A 17,989-nucleotide genomic window follows, 5' to 3' on the forward strand; every position below is an offset into this window, starting at 1 on the left:
GGCAGGAGTTTTGGTAACACTTAATTTTCCAGGTCTGCAAATTTCATGTTAATTAGGTGATGATTAGCAAGTAACCTACTTGAAATTTCTTTGGAACTACTGCCAAATTACACCAATATTTACCTCAAAACTGATCGCAAAATTATTTTATTATAAACATTATTTAATAATTATATTGCGCTATTTCCCAATAGGTGGTCATTTATTTAATACAATTACAGGAAAAGAATACAAAGTTAATTGATATGTTTTATTTCCATGTCTGCTGGTAAATAGATAATAATTAGCAAATAACTTCTTTGAAATTTCTTAAAAAACACATTTCATTAGCTACCAGGTTACATTTGTGTAGACAATAAGTCACACAATGGTGAGATTTGTGCCTGATCAGAAGCATCTTCTATTAGTTTTGGTTTTCCACTTCCGATGACGAGCAGCGCACAGCTTCTATCTCTCCAGGAAAAGGCCTCTTGGCAGTTCCAATCAATGTTAGTCAGTGAATACATGCGCACATGGGCCACGTAGTGCCGTGTCTTGAAGAGGTATCCATGTCAACCTCCGCTCTGGGGTCAGTCTCTGTAAATATGGAATATGTTACTGTGTGGAAAAATAGTCTCTTTACTCAGAAAACCAAAGTTACAGTGTAACAGAGCGTTGTTTTCCCTGTTCATTTACAAGAAAAAGTAACCCATAGCCTGTAGATGGCACTGCAGGATCCATCATGTGAAGCTGTACTCATTCAAACCAGCATTTTGTTCAGTACATGAATATTTGCAAATCTTATGATGTGTTTATTAAAATAATTTAAATCAGTTTGACATATTTAAGGTGTGGCGTGGTAAAAACAGAAATTACATTATACAACAGAATTACAACTAATACAAGCAGGATTATAAAGTAGTTTTTAATATACAACAACATTTCTGTTACTGCATTACTTATTAAAAGAATGGCAGTATCATGGGGTATTTCTGTTATTTCATCCCTATCTTGTAAAGTTGAATCACTATGCGCCAAGATAATGTTACCAGGTCTAGTTGACATGGGTTAGGCATTATATTGTCCATTTCTTAGACATCTGATTGAGGTGTTTTATTAAATATATTGATCCATACTTTTCTATAAAGCAAGTGCAATGCCAGCTTTTTTCCCTGTCGATGGCTCATGTTTGTTAGCAGCTCCTTATCCCTTGCTTTTTGAGTGCAGACATTGTAAATCTTTGAATCTTTGAATAAATCTATTCTTCATGCCACTGAAGTAGAATGAATGGTGTAAAAACATCATTTGAACACTACTCATTGGTCCTTGACTGTTGATTAATGATTAACATTGTTTTGTTGCTGGAATGTGTTTGCAATTATGCCTATATCTCTCAGCCAGAATGGGAGTGGAAGTTAAAGATTACACATACAGTGATACAATTCAACTCGTGTAAAGACAGGCAGGCAAGAACCAGCTGATTTGTTGTTTACCCAGTATCTTCTAGCTCTGTATTTAGATCCAGTTTTATTTAGATTCAGCTGAAACAGACTGTGTGACATTTAAAACCAATGTCAGCTCTGCTAAGATCCTGTGCTCACAGTCTCAGATCTGTGGATGGACTAAAACACAGCAAGGCTTGGAAATTATGCGGCACAAGTTTGCTCCAGGGGCGTCGGTAAGTTTATAATTAGTTTGTAATATGGTGTAGTATTGATGTTTAAAAAACGCTGTTGTGTCTAGAAGGACTAACCCAAGTTGCGAAACTCTCGCAAGACAGTTAAGGTTTGGCATTGACCTGGAATGGTTAAGGGTTTGGCATTGACCTGGAATGGTTAAGCTTAGGATAGGTTGTCGGGCAGCTAGTCTGGCAAGAGTTTTGGCAAGTTTTTGCCAGTTTTCGCAGTTTGTATGTTACCTTCTAGACATGACCAAAAACAAAACATGGCTTTTAAATCAAGTGACAAATATCTTTGTGAGATATTTAAATATCAATTTGGTTTCAGTCAATGATTAAAAGAAAAGAAAAAAACAGACCGACAGTCTCTGCCTCAGGATCCTTCACTTTTAGCCTGTTAAGTAGTCAAATTAAACAACTAGATATTAAACAAGTAGTTACTAGGACCATAAACCTTTAAACTTCAGCGTGACCTTTAATGCCTGCATTTCTCATTTGTCGTTGTTGTGGAATTTCTGAAACTCAGGTGGAAGAGGCCCCGGAGCTTTTGATGTCTTACATTTAAGTTTATTGAAACTTGATCAAGGAGAATTGTCAGGTCTCCACCATTGATGTGTTCTCTCTGCGTGAAGGCCTCACAACTCTGCTCGTTCTCCCTGGTGCTCAGTGTTTTACCCATATCATGTTTGGACTTACGCGGTTCCTCTGGCATCTCTGACCCTTGTTGCCCCAGCAACTGGCTCTATGGTCCCTGCTACAGACACAGCTGTACAGATAACGGTGGTGCCCCTATAGACAGGAATCCAACCCAATAATGTCAACAGAGGGACACTCTGAGAGACACTTTGACCTCCCGACCAAGGAGAGAGGAATTGATATTATATAATTCCATCACAGTCGTCTGTTAGCATATTTTTCTCTCCTCTTTAGCTTCCAGAATCAAGGCTTTTGAAGTAGTTTTCCACAGAGACCATGCACTATGATGTCCAGGAAATTCAACAGCTGTGTTTTATAACACTCTTTACTCATTGGACTATTCAAAAAGGAAAAGACAAAAGGGGTCCAAATTAATGCAGCAAAACAAAACATGGCGCCTACAATGTTACTTGACCAGCTACAGATTTGGGTTTCTCAGTGTTAGCCTAGTAGCTTCTAATGCTTCAAGCAGGGATGAGGACTGAGCTACAGAGGTCTGGGAAGCTTATGGGTAAGCTCAGTTCTTCCTAACTCCTAACTTTCTAAGTTTTGTTGTTTTTAAACTTGTTCCATGTCTTTAACCGCAACTGACGCTGACTCAAGTGACATCACTTGAGGCCATTTCTCAGATTTCGTTCAGCTCCCTGGAGCTAAAGTCCACAACTTTCAACAGTACCAATCTGCAGCCTTCAAGATCCACTTCAGGTTATGCCCCTGCTTCAAGTTACGCCTCCTTCTTGTTTAAAGATGTACGACTCCAAGGGCATTCTGGCTTTCACCCTCATATTGTGGCGTTCAACCTGCGATTGGAGAAATTATTTTTGCAAATGATAGTTTATCCAACATTAAATTGATGCATTTTATAATTCCTTTTTACTCAATTTATTATGCATTGGTGGTTTCATCAAATAATCCTTTTTATAATATGTTTTATATGTGCAGTGGTGGAATTATTAATCAAATCATTATTTTTTATAATAATGTTTTACTCTATTTATGTGCAAATTTATGCGCATCCCACTGGACCATGCACACAAAATAATGAACTGGAAACTGTCAAACATGTACTGATAGATTGCAACAGGTATGACAAAGAAAGAAGGGAATTCAGGACTAATTGAAAACACAATAACATTGGAGAATCTGCTCAGAAAGACATCATGGAAAGTGCACAATCTTCTTATTTATTACTTAAGAGTAACAGGAATACTATAGAGAAGGGCGTGACAGAGCGGCGGTATTTGGCGACCCAAACAGGCTGCACACACCCTGCTTGATGTTGTACGTGGGGCACAAACGCTCTTTGCTGAAGCACAGAAACGTCCCGAACACAGCAAAATAATAAGAAAAGAGAAAATATGGTCAGGGTGCCCATGCTGTCCTAATGTTATGGCTGATCGGTGTATATAATTTAGCGGATAAGCTCTCATATGATTGTGAATTGTGACATTTCTAACAGTTACTGCTTACCATAAGATTTATTTTCATATGCGGAGCAAAGTCAGATTTGACCTCTGAGGGCCGTGAGAGGTCAATTTCTAGATGGCCGCAAGTTCACCGTGTCTAGTGTTCAAACGCATTTCATTTTAGAACCAAACCGTGTAGAAAAACATTTAAGGTGTCATTTCCAACTATGGGGATGCCCATTGATATGGTAATATTTTTGAGACACTACAAGAGGTTTCTGAAAACATTTGAGGCGAGAAATAGGCATTACAGTAACAGAATATTGATTCATATTTGATCAGCGCTGCCTAGTTTGACCGTTTGATCGGAGTTCGCCAGTGATTGACAGCTGCCTCCGTTGAATGAACAGCCAATAGGAACGCTCTCTCTCTCTGAAATGACCTATGATTGGTCAAAGTCTTTAGATTTTTTAAAGCCTGAAAACAAGAGCCATGAGGAGGTGCAGAAGTCTAGTTTTCTCTCAGAGAACTTGAATTACAATATGCTGAAAGATTATTATGGAATTTTTGCCCAATGATGCCAAAAACTTACTGCCTACTGGAGGATTACATTTTTTTTTAAATATCTGTTTTATTTTTACACTTATTGGCTCTGAAAGTACAATATGTGCACCCTACCTGTAATTGTATGTTGTTGTTTTTAAAGCTTATCATAATAGGCTTTGTTGGCAGATGGAGGCAGGGCGTTTTCGGCTGTTTGAACTGCAGGCCTCCCTGCAGGGGTGTACATAGATCTAACAGGTGTATGTATATGATAATTAGTTTTTAGTTCTGTTGGCCTGATTAGCTAAAAGTTTCAGTAGTTAAACCAGGCAGACGGCGTGTGAATGATGTGCTTGAGTAACTAGGAATTTTTAACCAGGATCAATAATTACTCAACTCAATTACATCACTGGTTTAAAACTATACCCGCCTGGCTTCACAGAACACTTTGTGGATTACTCGACACACTCTCCAAAGAGTCGGTCCAGCCAGTGGTCCAGCCAGTGACCCAGAGTGGGTCCGGATATAAGAGCTCATCACCTGCACAAGAGCCCCTCTCTCTTCACCTGCTGGTGCTGCTGCTGTTTTGCTTTTCAAACATCCATCCATACTGACTTCCACAGTTTTTTTATTTTTTTGATGTTTTAAATGAATAAGCCTGTTTATTAATTATCAACGTGTCTTTTGTCGCAGCTTTTTTGTGCCGGGCTGTGACAGATACTTCAGACCAATGTCAGCTCTGCTAAGGTCCTGTGCTCTCAGTCTCAGATATGTGGATGGACTCAAACACAGTAAGGCTGGGAAGTTATGCAGCACAACTTTGCTCCAGTGGTGTCGGTAAGTTTAATGTTTTTTCTTTTGTTTTTTTTAAATGTTCAGGGGTCAAATGGCAACATGGTCAAACAAATGTACTGGTGTTTGTTCCATTAATGGTTCATTGAAAATATAGCCTAGAAAAAAAACATAGTTTTTAATTTCAAATGACAACAGATTAAAAAATAGTAAAAAAATAAATATATAAATATTAATAATAATAACGTACACTAAAGACTTTTTCCTTAAATTTTTTTTAAAAAGTACTTGGATCAACACTTACTAATTCAACTGCACATTAAGAGTTCTTAAAGACTCAACATATTGGAAAGTGTTTACCTTTATAATTCAAAAAAAGAGAAAAAAATGATCTCACATAATCAAAGAAGGAATTCCTGATATTCTCGCTGGCAATATAAAGATTAAAAAACATTTGGCACACATGCATTCAAGGACTAACCATGCCTATTACGTCTGTCAATAATATGCACTCAGTGTTTTGAGTGCACTAAAACAACGGCTCCTCAAAATAGTTTTTTGCTTGCATTTGTCCTCTCAAACTTAACATTTTCTTGGCCATTAAGACTGAGACTAAAGCAGATTTTATTGCCATGGTTTATTTTCATATTCATTAGGCTTATCCAAAATTCACTGTTTAAACAGCCTCAAACATTCTGTGATATACGAAAGAGGAATTGTGAATTATAATTTTCCTCAAAATTGGCAGTAAATTTTGATGTTAAAATCATAATCCACGTTTGACCCCTGTGCTTTTTCCTGAATCTTGTTCTGTATGCCAGGTCCCTCCATGTGGACAGTCGTCCTCACAAACCCTCACTGACCAGCAGCTATGTCCATGGCACCTCCACCCTCTCTCTGCTCCCCCTGACTGTAGGCCAGAGCCTGGACTCCACAGTCCAGCGCTGGCCGGACCGTGAAGCTGTAGTCTTCCTGCAGGACGGCATCCGGAAAACCTTTGCACAGTTTCAACAAGATGTGGGTCTCAGATTTTGTGCCTTTATGCATCTATCAACCCTTAAACACTTTTCATGATATAATAATGATTCTCCTATTGCAATAATGAACACTCTGAGACAAGTAGTGACATCAACTTGTCAAATGTAACTTGTTTGTACCTTTTTTTTTTCCAGTGTTAACATTTTAGGTTAAAACAATAGTTGTTTGGCCTTTTGACACCTGATTAAATCACACGTGGTAATCTTAAAGCACAAAATGCCTCCTTAAAACTATGATTCTGGTTTGTCAATGACTTTAAATGAAGCAGCACCCATCAAATTTAGTTTGACGATAGAAATTGGTTCTCTTATTTGGGAGAAATCATCAGCACACCTTTCTAAACTACAGGAATAATTTTATTGCATGCAGTGGAAAAAAACATGGGCATAAAAGCTAGAAAGCTGTATTGTGAAATATCAGACTTTAAACAACTGCTGGTGAAGAATTATCTGATATTTTTGTGATATTTATTGGTGCAGGTTGACAAGGCGGCTGCAGGTCTGCTTGCTTTGGGCCTGAAGCGAGGTGACAGACTGGGAGTTTGGGGACCCAACACGTATGAGTGGATCCTTTTCCAGTTTGCTTCAGCCAAAGCTGGAATTATACTGGTCAGTTTGGGAGTTTATACCTTTACATTATATGTACTAATTAAACTTGTGGTTAGACAGTCTGCTCTGTGTTACCAAACACCCTGCTGTCAAGTGTCAGTGAGAAGGACATTGAACCCTATCAGGGGCCCTGGAGAGTTATTCTGTAGATATACCATGATGCTGCATTTTTTTACCAAGTCATTATAATCTGTTAATAGGTATTCATTTCCATATACAGCCATGTAGTACATAATATCTGAATTATCTGTGCAGGTGTCATTGAATCCAGCCCATCAGGTGAAGGAAGTGGAGTTTACACTAAAGCAGGTACGACAAGTTGTGTTACTGGAAATTAGCCTTCTTACATAACTACCAGTGGTGGTGTCAGAACCTGGTGCATAAAAGAACAAAAAAGAAAGTGATCTGAGCACTTCTTCCACCACTGATGACCAAGTAATTAATGTGCTGCTGAACCAAAATAAAATACAAAACCATGACATGACATTTTCATAGTAAAAGTAATCTTTACATAACAACATAAATTCAACAGAACTGATTTGTTGTATGCAGGTCCAGTGTAAAGCTGTCGTCTGCCCCGCCAGCTTCAAAACCCAACATTTCTGTGAGATGCTGAGGGAGCTCTGCCCAGAGATCGACACGACGCCAGCAGGCATGATCAAAAGCTCCAGGTTTGACACAGCCAATATCAGATTTAATACATGTTATTCCTCTATTGTCATTATAGGAGTGTATATATATACCATAAATACTATGCAAAGGACACAATCTATATAGCTAATAGTTATGTGGATGTGATATAAATATCCCGTCTTGGGTCTGCCAGGCTGCCAGACTTGCGTATGGTGATTGTGACGGATAGCAGACAGCCGGGGATGCTCCACGTAGAGGATGTGATGCAAGCAGGGGAGAGTCGGCACCACAAAGAGCTGATGGATCTGCAGAGTAAACTGTCCTGTGATGAGCCCATCAACATCCAGTTCACATCAGTAATCTTCAATATTGCATCTTTCACAATATCACACATGTATTCTATAACTTGGACTGACATTATGATGTAACAGTGATTCAGATCAAGTCATGTTGCTTGTTTATTTGTTTCAGGGGACTACAGGGAGTCCAAAGGGAGCCAGTCTTTCCCACCACAATATTGTAAATAATGCATACTTTATGGGTCTCCGAATGGGTTATGGACAGAAAGTAAGTCCACATTTGTCTCTTGATTTGCAGAAATCACAAACAGTGAAATGTAAGTAATGTTATTTTCCATATTCCCATCAGCTTCAGGTGCGAGTGTGTGTGCCCGTACCTCTCTACCACTGCTTTGGCTCTGTGGCTGGAGGGATGAATATGGCAGTGCATGGTATCACACTGGTGTTCCCTTCCTCTGGCTATAACAGCCGAGCCAACCTAGAGGCCATTCAGAGTGAAAGGTATGGCACACTGCTCATCACCTTAATGACTTTCAAATATACAATTATTCACTTTAATTGATTCTTGTTCTTTTTTCCACTCAAGGTGTAATTTCGTCTACGGCACTCCCACAATGTACACCGACATGCTCAGCCAACCGGATTTACACAAGTATGATTTGTCATCAGCTAAAACTGGTAAGCGATTTGAAGACTAACACATGATTGGTATTGATTCATATGTTGTATTGAACTGGATGTGATATTTAGTAATCATTTGAGGCATCTTTGTTTATGTGTTGCTGTGTTTTAGCCATTGTGGGAGGTTCTCCGTGCCCTCCTGAGATTCTGAGAAAACTGGCATCAGACATGAATATAAAAGAGACACTGGTGAGCTGTTATATGTCCTGTACCTCGTCAAATAATGCTGTATAAAACTTCTCCAGCATATAAAAACATGTGTACATCATGTTTTAATAGATAGCTTATGGAACCACTGAGAACAGCCCCCTTACATTTCTGGGATTCCCACAAGACGACGAGGAGCTGAAAATGAATACCGTTGGATGTATCATGAGTCACACTGAGGTATGCATTATTTTTTTGCCCTAACCTTTATCTACATATCGCTACAAGAACAATGTGACTCATGTCTGTGTGTCTTTACTATAGGCTAAAGTGGTGGACCCTACTACTGGGGAGATTGTCCCTCTGGGGGTCCCAGGAGAGCTGATGATCAGAGGCAGCTGTGTGATGCACGGATACTGGGACGATCCTGAGAAAACCAGAGAAGTTATCTCCCCAGACCGCTGGTACAGGACTGGGTGAGACACAATATGTACAATGTATACTGAGTGTTTGTCTACAAGAGAAAAATACAGAGGCTTGTAACTGGAACTAGTTGGTACTCACATGTTATATGTTGTGTGATTTGTCTTCTACACAGTGACACGGCCAGTCTGAACAGTTTGGGATACTGCCGCATTGAAGGACGCATGAAGGACATGATCATCCGAGGAGGGGAGAACATCTACCCCGCTGAGATAGAGCAATTTCTCCATACACATCCCAAAGTACTGGAGGTGCAGGTGAGCCTCAGAACCACTGGGGGGCAGCGAAGATGCACCTTGAAGCCACACTTTATGTCTCTCTAAATGTGGGGACAATTGTTGCATTACATTTCACAAGAATATATTTAATGTTATACTAATGAGCTGAGGTGTTGAATCTACATTCTAGTTATTTCTCTGTCTGTTTGCCAGGTGGTTGGAGTGAAAGATGAGAGGCTGGGCGAGCAGGTGTGTGCCTGCATCAAGCTGAAAGAGGGCCAGACCTCCAGTACAGAGGAGATAAGATCATTCTGCAAAGGCCAGGTGAGAGGAGGTGGTGTGTGATAAATAAAATTGCTCATCATAATCAAAGTCAGCACATCTGTACAGTTTGTGTTTTTCCCCCCCTCTAGATTTCTCACTTCAAGATCCCACATTATGTGATGTTTGTAGACAGCTACCCTCTGACAGCCGTTTTAAAGGTACACTACTTCTGCTCTAACACCAACATTACTGAACTATCAAGATGATTTACAGTTTATTAATATAATAACACTGAAATTGCGGCTACTTTCTGTTTTTCTAGATCAAGAAGAACGTATTAAAGGAGCAAATGGAGAAGAAATTAGGCCTTTAATCATATCATCATGATCATATTGATATGGGGTGTTCTCTCCCTGGTCATTTACATGTAAAAGTAACTTGTGGCCTGTAGGTGGCACTGCAGGTTAAATCATGTGAATCATTCAAACCAACATGTTGTTCAGTATGTAAATAATGTTTTGATTTATTTATTAACATGATTAAAATGATTAAAATGATTAAAACCAGTTTGACTTGTTTAATGTGTGGTGTAAAAAAAATAATAATTATAAACCGTAATTACAATTAATGTTGAAGAAGGATTACACAGTAGTTTTTGATCAAATATACCTATAAGGGACTGTTTGTAACTTTTTAAGCGTATAAATGTAGCGGGTCGGGACACATGCGCGCTCGAATATGCGCGTTCGCGTGTGGCCGCTGCCTCTCCTCCTCTGCCTGCTTTCCTTCACTCAGACAGCGCGCGCGTTCTCCCTCAGCTCGCTCCACCTCTAGACGTGAATGCGCGCTCACTCCACTCTGCAGAAGAGTTAGTTTAGCTCTGAGAATATCTAGTACACTGGACGTTTGGGCAGAAATAAATGCTGCAGCTCCTCCAGACCAACAGAGGTTTCCCGTGTCTTGTGAAGTGATGGAGCTCTGCAGAGAGACACGTTGTAGTCTTGTTACCGACCGGATGCCGGTGTCTCCCTGCTCTCTCCGGCTGCGGGCGGAGCCCCGCTGCAGAGCCCCGCTGCCTCATGCAGGCATTGTGTCCACCACTTCAGCCTGCACTGAGACAGGAAAAGCCAACACTAGGATCAGATCTAAATCATGTTCATGGAAAGACCTTCGTCTGGTCAGCTAACATTACTGCCAAGCAGCTGAAATATAGAGTGATATTGTGGTTTTAGCTGACATGTGTCGCCTCACTGTGTTGAGTGATGCTCGTTCAGGTATATTTAGAGCGAGCAAGCGTGAGCCCGACGCTGACTTTCGTTGACTTCACGGCCACAGGTGTCGCTGTTAACAAGCATTTCTGAAAGTTACAAATAGTCCCTTTAAAAAAGAATTGCAGTATTATGGGGTGTTTCTGTTATTTTGTCCCTATTGTAGATTTTCAACAAACATGCAAACATTTACAAATCTTTTGTTGTTCACACCACTATGTGGCAGTCTCTATTCTGCAGGTCCCTGTCAGTAGCCTATTGGTTAATGATTTATATTGTTTCTTGTAGAGTTAATGTTTTCTTAGAATATGCTGACATGTGTTTGACATGGTCAGTTGGCTCTCAGCCAACGAGAGCTGGTCAAAGTTAAACATTACACACACAGTAATAAAATCCAACTTGTAAAGCAAAGTGTAAAGACCGGCAGGTACTGTAAGAAGCAACTCATTTGCTGTGAAGACCGAGTATCTTCTAACCAGACAGTATTTAGATCCAGCTGAAACAGACTGTGTGATACTTCAGACCAATGTCAGCTCTGCTAAGGTCCTGTGCTCACAGTCTCAGATCTGTGGATGGACTCAAACACAGCGAGGCTTGGAAGTTATGCAGCACAAGTTTGCTCCAGTGGTGTCGGTAAGTTTATGCTTTTCATGTTCAGGCAGGGGTCAAAGGCCAACATGGTGTCACTCAAAGATTTATTGATGTTTTATGTTCCATTAAGGGTTTATTAGATCATAATTTGGGTGAATAATCAGTTCTGATTGGCTGCAGGGAGCCCATTTATTCCTGATAATGGACGCCTACTAGTTACAGTGAAACTGTCTGTTAACCGTTCTAAAATGAATGCGGCGGCTACATTACAGCAGCAGTGAGGAGAATTGGAGCAAATATGTTTAAAAAAAAAAGTTATTTTTATAAAACGGTCACTATATCCTGACAGTAGTTAGCAGGCACACTGGAACGAACATTTTAGATTTAGTAAGCAATGTATTGATTTGGAGATGCCGATGTGTTTCTCTGTGTTTAAGTTGTGAGGTAGTCTGATGAGAGTCAGCTGTAATGTGGAAGTCCTGAGGTGAATCAAACTTGTCATGAGATCAGCAACTGTTGTTCTTTTGTTTACCTGATGATACTGTATGTAAAGACCAGTCAGAGAGCAACCACACGGGTCTTCTCTCCGTGCTGCATGAAGTAAAGAGATTTGATTCATCACCGAGTCTGTCATTTCTAAGAGAACTCTCAATATTTTAGAAGAATAAAGACCACAGATCTCACATTATGAAATGAATGCTTTTTCCTGAATCTTGTTCTGTATGCCAGGTCCCTCCATGTGGACAGTCGTCCTCACAAACCCTCACTGACCAGCAGCTATGTCCATGGCACCTCCACCATCTCTCTGCTCCCCCTGACTGTAGGCCAGAGCCTGGACTCCACAGTCCAGCGCTGGCCGGACCGCGAAGCTGTAGTCTTCCTGCAGGACGGCATCCGGAAAACCTTTGCACAGTTTCAGCAAGATGTGCGTCTCAGATTTTGCGCTTTCATGCATCTATCAACCCTTAAACACTATTCATGGTACAATAATGAGTCTCCGATTTCAGTAATGAACACTCTGAGACAAGTAGTGACATCAACTTATCAAATTGCTGCTAAATGTTTCTTTCAGTGTTAACTTTTTAGGTTAAAAGAATATTCATTTGACCTTTTGACAACTGATGAAATCACATGTGGTAATCCTAAAACACAAGATGCATCCTAAAACTAGTTTGTTAATGAAATTTAGTTTAACATAATGACTTGGTTCTTCTTTAAATCACAGGAATAATTGAATTGCATGCAGTGGAAATAATCAACGCAGGCATAAAAGCTGGAAAGCTGTAATGTAAAGCACCAGAATGTATAGTGGTGAATAATTATTATATATATCATATTTTTCTGATGTTTATTGGTGCAGGTTGACAAGGCGGCTGCAGGTCTGCTTGCTTTGGGTCTGAAGCGAGGTGACAGACTGGGAGTTTGGGGACCCAACACATATGAGTGGATCCTTTTCCAGTTTGCTTCAGCCAAAGCTGGAATTATTATGGTCAGTTTGGGAGTTTATACCTTTTAAAATTACCTTTACTGTTTAACCTTGTGGTTATACAGTCTGCTCTGTGTTACTATAGGTATTCATTTGCAAATACAGCCATGTATGTGTGCTGAGGCGCTGTATACATACACTTGACTTTAAACTGTTTTCATATGTGCAGGTGTCATTGAACGTGGCCTATCAGGTGAAGGAAGTGGAGTTCACACTAAAGAAGGTACGACAAGTTGTGTTACAGGAAATTAGCCTACTAATGCTTGTAGCAGATTTAATAGTAAATAATCAATTCATATAAAAATATTTAACGATAATTAATAACTCAAAATTATGCATAAACCCATAAATTGGTACAAGAAGGATAAAGGAGAGTGATGGCACTCAACTTCAGTTATCAGACACAATTAGTTTATTTTAAATTACACAATTTAACATTAATTCAATTTAGGATGCCAACTAACAGACTGAGTCTGATAATCTCAGGGTTGCCACAGAGTTCTTGGCCATGGTGTACAGTGACTCATATTTCATTTGCCCTCTCTCCTTCAATCACTTGCAGCGACTAAATAACATTCCCCTGGTCCGCAATTGCATCCCACTCCACGTTACCCTGACAGATTGAGTCAGCCTCTGTCGGACACAGCGGACCCCGTCCACCATTGACCCCCAAGCTTTAGAGCTAACACACAACTAGCCACGCACGGTCAGGCTTTCACTGAGCAGGAAGCCCTGTTAGGCTCCCATGAGCAGATGGTCTGAGCCATTGTTGAACAACAGGATTCTCAAGTCAAGTCAATTTTATTTGTATAGCCCAAAATCACAAATTTGCCTCGGGGGGGGGGGGGGCTTTCATGACAACATGTTAAGAGAAACACTTATAATACGTTTACAGAAACTTGGACCGACTCTACCCATAGTCCAAGCACCAAACCATGTAGCACCCCACGGACCCATTGCAGTCCATGAACCCAAAATGCAAACACCTGCCCGCCATGACGGGCATCCAGGGAAATGTAAAGTGTTTATCACCCAATGTGGTCTGGTGTTTGAGTTACAACCCTCCATGTTTAGAACTGTTACCCCCTCACGACAATCTCAGGGAAATGCTTGAACTGTTAGTTTACGTGTACCTGGATGACTTCCTGATTTTTTCCAAGTCCTATCAAGAGTGTCCCATTAACCATTCGAGGTCAATGCCAAACCTTAACCATTCGAGGTTAATAGTTAACCTTAACCATCTCGCAAGAGTTTTGCTACTTGTGGGTTACCTTCTAAACACAAGCCAAAGTCCTTCCGTCTTTGTAGAACCCAGGCGTGGAAGAGGCTTCTTCAGGCCGACTGGATACCGCTTTCAGCATGTTGGGATGTCTTGAGCACGCGCCTCCAGATGGGAAGAACTGCCCACAGAGTTGTAGAGACCACAGTCTAGCGTCAAAGTCATAAGTAGAAGAGCATCTTCTGACTTCTTCTTGGTTATTATCTTCTGTGAAAGGGGCGCGCCTTTGTCAGTAGCACGAACCGCTGACCACTCCCTTCTTAACGTTTTGGTTTATTCTTTCATTTAATGTGCTTTTACAGAATTAATACGAATTTGCTTTACATAGCCTATTTAATTCTTTCCATAAGTTTGGCTCTCAGTTGCAGAACGATACCAAACAGTTTGATATAAATCAGATATAAATACAGCATGAAATTTAAATGCAAATACTTTTGTACTTTAACTTAGTTGGAATGCCCGACTTTTACTTGTAACAGTATTTCTACACCATGGTATTGCTACATTTACAAGCTCTGAGTACTTCTCCCACCACATATTTACTGAACTGCTGAACCAAAGTAAAATACAAAAGCATGGCATCTGACAATTTACTATTTTCATAGTAAAAAATAGTCCTTACACATGACTATGTAGAGCAATACCATAAATTCAACGTAACTAATTTGTCATATGCAGGTCCAGTGTAAAGCTGTCGTCTGCCCTGCCCGATTTAAAACCCAACATTTCTGTGAGATGCTGAGGGAGCTCTGCCCAGAGATCGACACGTCGCCATTAGGCATGATCAAAAGCTCCAGGTCTGACAGAGCCAATATCTGATTTAATACGTTATTCCTCCTATTGTCATTATGGGAGTAAGAGACCATACATACTACTACTTACAAAGGAAACAATCTAAATAACTAATAGTTATGTGGATGTGATATAAATATACCGTCTTGGGTCTGCCAGGCTGCCAGACTTTCGTATGGTGATTGTGACGGATAGCAGACAGCCGGGGATGCTCCACGTAGAGGATGTGATGCAAGCAGGGGAGAGTCGGCACCACAAAGAGCTGATGGATCTGCAGAGTAAACTGTCCTGTGATGAGCCCATCAACATCCAGTTCACATCAGTAATCTTCAATATTGCATCTTTCACAATATCACACATGTATTCTATAACTTGGACTGACATTATGATGTAACAGTGATTCAGATCAAGTCATGTTGCTTGTTTATTTGTTTCAGGGGACTACAGGGAGTCCAAAGGGAGCCAGTCTTTCCCACCACAATATTGTAAATAATGCCTACTTTATAGGTCTCCGAATGGGTTTTGGACTAAGAGTAAGTCTATATTTATCTCTTGATTTGAAAAAAATACATACAGTGAAATGTAAGTAATCTTATTTTCCATGTTCCCATCAGCCTCAGGTGCGAGTGTGTGTGCCCGTACCTCTCTACCACTGCTTTGGCTCTGTGCTGGCAGGGATGAGTATGGCAGTGCATGGTATCACACTGGTGTTCCCTTCCTCTGGCTATAACAGCCGAGCCAACCTAGAGGCCATTCAGAGTGAAAGGTATGGCACACTGCTCATCACCTTAATGACTTTCAAATATACAATTATTCACTTAAATTGATTCTTGTTTTTTTTTCGCTCAAGGTGTAATATAGTCTACGGCACTCCCACAATGTTCACCGACATGCTCAGCCAACCGGATTTACACAAGTATGATTTGTCATCAATGGAAGCTGGTAAGCGATTTGAAGACTAAAACATGATTAAAGGTGCAGTGTGTAGGATTTGGCAGCATCTAGTGGTGTGGTTGTAGATTGCAACCAACTGAGTACCCCTCACTCCTCCTCCCTTTCCAAGACTGCGGTAACGTGAGCCGCCGAGTGCAAAACTGCGGCAAAGTGCGGCCAAACAAAAGTTACGAAAAATTTAACTTTCAGCGGCGAAGTGCGGCCAGAGAGGACCTGCAGCCAACCAGTAAACAGATCCTGTGACTTCTGTTACATGTTGACTTATGTTAGAAAATAATTTCTTCCTGCCTGAAACCCATGAATATGCCTCCTGGCCACAGATAAATGTAATTATTGCGGCAAGCCGCACTTCGCCTGGTGTGAATTTGGCGTAAGCGGCTCATTCTAAGCTAACAAAAACACGATTCTTAGTTTCAGGTGATAATACACTAATGAAAACTTCTGTGATGTTTATGTGCTGCTGTGTTTTAGGCATCATGGCAGGTTCTCCCTGTCCTGCTGAGATTATGAGAAAACTGCAAACAGACATGAACATGAAAGAGATAACAGTGAGTGGTTACATGTCCTGTACCTTGTCAAATAATGCTGTATAAAACTTATAAGCTTCTCCAGCATATAAAAACATGTGTACATCATGTTTTAATAGATTGGTTATGGAACCACTGAGAACAGCCCCCTTACATTTCTGGGATTCCCACAAGACGACGAGGAGCTGAAGATGAATACCGTTGGATGTATCATGAGTCACACTGAGGTATGCATTATTTTTTGCAGAAAACGTTCATATACATATCACTGTGATACTATGACTTAGGCCTGTGTGTTTTTACTATAGGCTAAAGTGGTGGACTCTGATAGTGGGGAGATTGTCCCTCTGGGGGTCCCAGGAGAGCTGATGATCAGAGGCAGCTGTGTGATGCACGGATACTGGGACGATCCTGAGAAAACCAGAGAGGCCATCTCCCCAGACCGCTGGTACAGGACTGGGTGAGATACTATATGTACAATGCGTACTGAGTGTTTGTCTACAAGAGAAAATACAAAGGCGTGTAACTGGAACGGGTTGATGCTCACATATTACTTTTTCTTCTACACAGTGACACGGCCAGTCTGAACAGTTTGGGATACTGCAGCATTGAAGGACGCATGAAGGACATGATCATCCGAGGAGGGGAGAACATCTACCCCGCTGAGATAGAGCAATTTCTCTTTACACATCCCAAAGTACTGGAGGTGCAGGTGAGACTTATAACCACTGCAGGGCAGCAAAGATCAGATCTCCAAGCAGTCGACAGCAGACCTACATACACCTTGAAGCCATATTTTGTCTCTCTAAATTTGTGTAGTCGTTCTTTTCATGGTGTATTTCATGAGAATAAGTCTGTTTCCCAGGTGGTTGGAGTGAAAGATGAGAGGCTGGGCGAGCAGGTGTGTGCTTGCATCAGACTGAAGGAGGGCCAAACCTCCAGTACAGAGGAGATAAGAGCATTTTGCAAAGGCCAGGTGAGAGGAGATGATGTGTGATAGATAAAATTGCTCAACATACTCAGAATCAGCACATCTGTACAGTTTGTGTTTTTCTCCCCCTCTAGATTTCTCACTTCAAGATCCCACACTATGTGATGTTTGTAGACAGCTACCCTCTGACAGCCTCTGGAAAGGTACGATACTTCTGCTTTAACACCAACATTACTGAACTATCAAGATGATTTACACTTTATTAATATAATGAGACTGAAATGGCTGCTGCTTTCTGTTTTTTTTTCTAGATCAAGAAGAACGTATTAAAGGAGGAAATGGAAAAGAAATTAGGCCTTTAATTTTGTGGACCCTGATGGATTGTGTTTGAGTGCTGGGAAAGTCCGAAACTGAGCCAAAAGTTAATACTTCCTTTACCGAGTAGTGAACTGGGACTATATTACTGATCTGCTGCTGGATTGTACTTGAAATTCTTCTGCTTTTACCTCACATTTCACTCCTCATTACTTTGCCGTCTAAATGTTTACAGTGAGCCTGAAGTGGTTGAATGACATCTGAACGCCATCCACTAATGAAGGCCACAAGATATGACCGAAAGCTTTGGAAAATGTTTAGCAACTTTGTACTGTATCGTCTTTAATTAAACGTTTTGGACCCAAACTACACAACATATAT

General features: G+C 40.6%; 2 protein-coding genes across 3 annotated transcripts; both read left to right on the forward strand.

Moving 5' to 3' along the window:
- The first annotated feature begins 1,468 nt into the window (after nucleotides 1-1,468).
- LOC119501209 (medium-chain acyl-CoA ligase ACSF2, mitochondrial-like) lies at nucleotides 1,469-10,020 on the forward strand. 2 transcript variants are annotated; one of them, XM_037791399.1, is made up of 17 exons: nucleotides 1,470-1,657; nucleotides 4,996-5,139; nucleotides 5,916-6,111; nucleotides 6,612-6,740; nucleotides 6,996-7,049; nucleotides 7,293-7,411; nucleotides 7,567-7,729; nucleotides 7,845-7,940; nucleotides 8,022-8,173; nucleotides 8,259-8,350; nucleotides 8,466-8,542; nucleotides 8,633-8,740; nucleotides 8,825-8,976; nucleotides 9,099-9,240; nucleotides 9,415-9,525; nucleotides 9,615-9,683; nucleotides 9,788-10,020. In XM_037791399.1, the coding sequence occupies exons 1-17, from the start codon at nucleotides 1,551-1,553 to the stop codon at nucleotides 9,836-9,838; spliced, it is 1,962 nt and encodes a 653-aa protein (XP_037647327.1). In that variant the 5' UTR covers nucleotides 1,470-1,550; the 3' UTR covers nucleotides 9,839-10,020. The 2 variants fall into 2 exon arrangements, with proteins under 2 accessions (XP_037647328.1, XP_037647327.1); XM_037791400.1 differs by lacking the exon at nucleotides 4,996-5,139 and having other exon boundaries at nucleotides 1,469-1,657.
- An 810-nt stretch (nucleotides 10,021-10,830) lies between these two features.
- LOC119501210 (medium-chain acyl-CoA ligase ACSF2, mitochondrial-like) lies at nucleotides 10,831-17,984 on the forward strand. Its single transcript, XM_037791402.1, has 16 exons — nucleotides 10,831-11,366; nucleotides 12,054-12,249; nucleotides 12,685-12,813; nucleotides 12,980-13,033; nucleotides 14,768-14,886; nucleotides 15,041-15,203; nucleotides 15,319-15,414; nucleotides 15,496-15,647; nucleotides 15,732-15,823; nucleotides 16,307-16,383; nucleotides 16,482-16,589; nucleotides 16,671-16,822; nucleotides 16,933-17,074; nucleotides 17,228-17,338; nucleotides 17,428-17,496; nucleotides 17,605-17,984. Exons 1-16 carry the CDS (start codon nucleotides 11,260-11,262, stop codon nucleotides 17,653-17,655), a joined length of 1,818 nt encoding a protein of 605 aa, XP_037647330.1. The 5' UTR covers nucleotides 10,831-11,259; the 3' UTR covers nucleotides 17,656-17,984.
- Nucleotides 17,985-17,989: the final 5 nt, after the last annotated feature.

Source organism: Sebastes umbrosus, chromosome 14, assembly GCF_015220745.1.
Source record: "Sebastes umbrosus isolate fSebUmb1 chromosome 14, fSebUmb1.pri, whole genome shotgun sequence".
NCBI lineage: Eukaryota > Metazoa > Chordata > Actinopteri > Perciformes > Sebastidae > Sebastes > Sebastes umbrosus.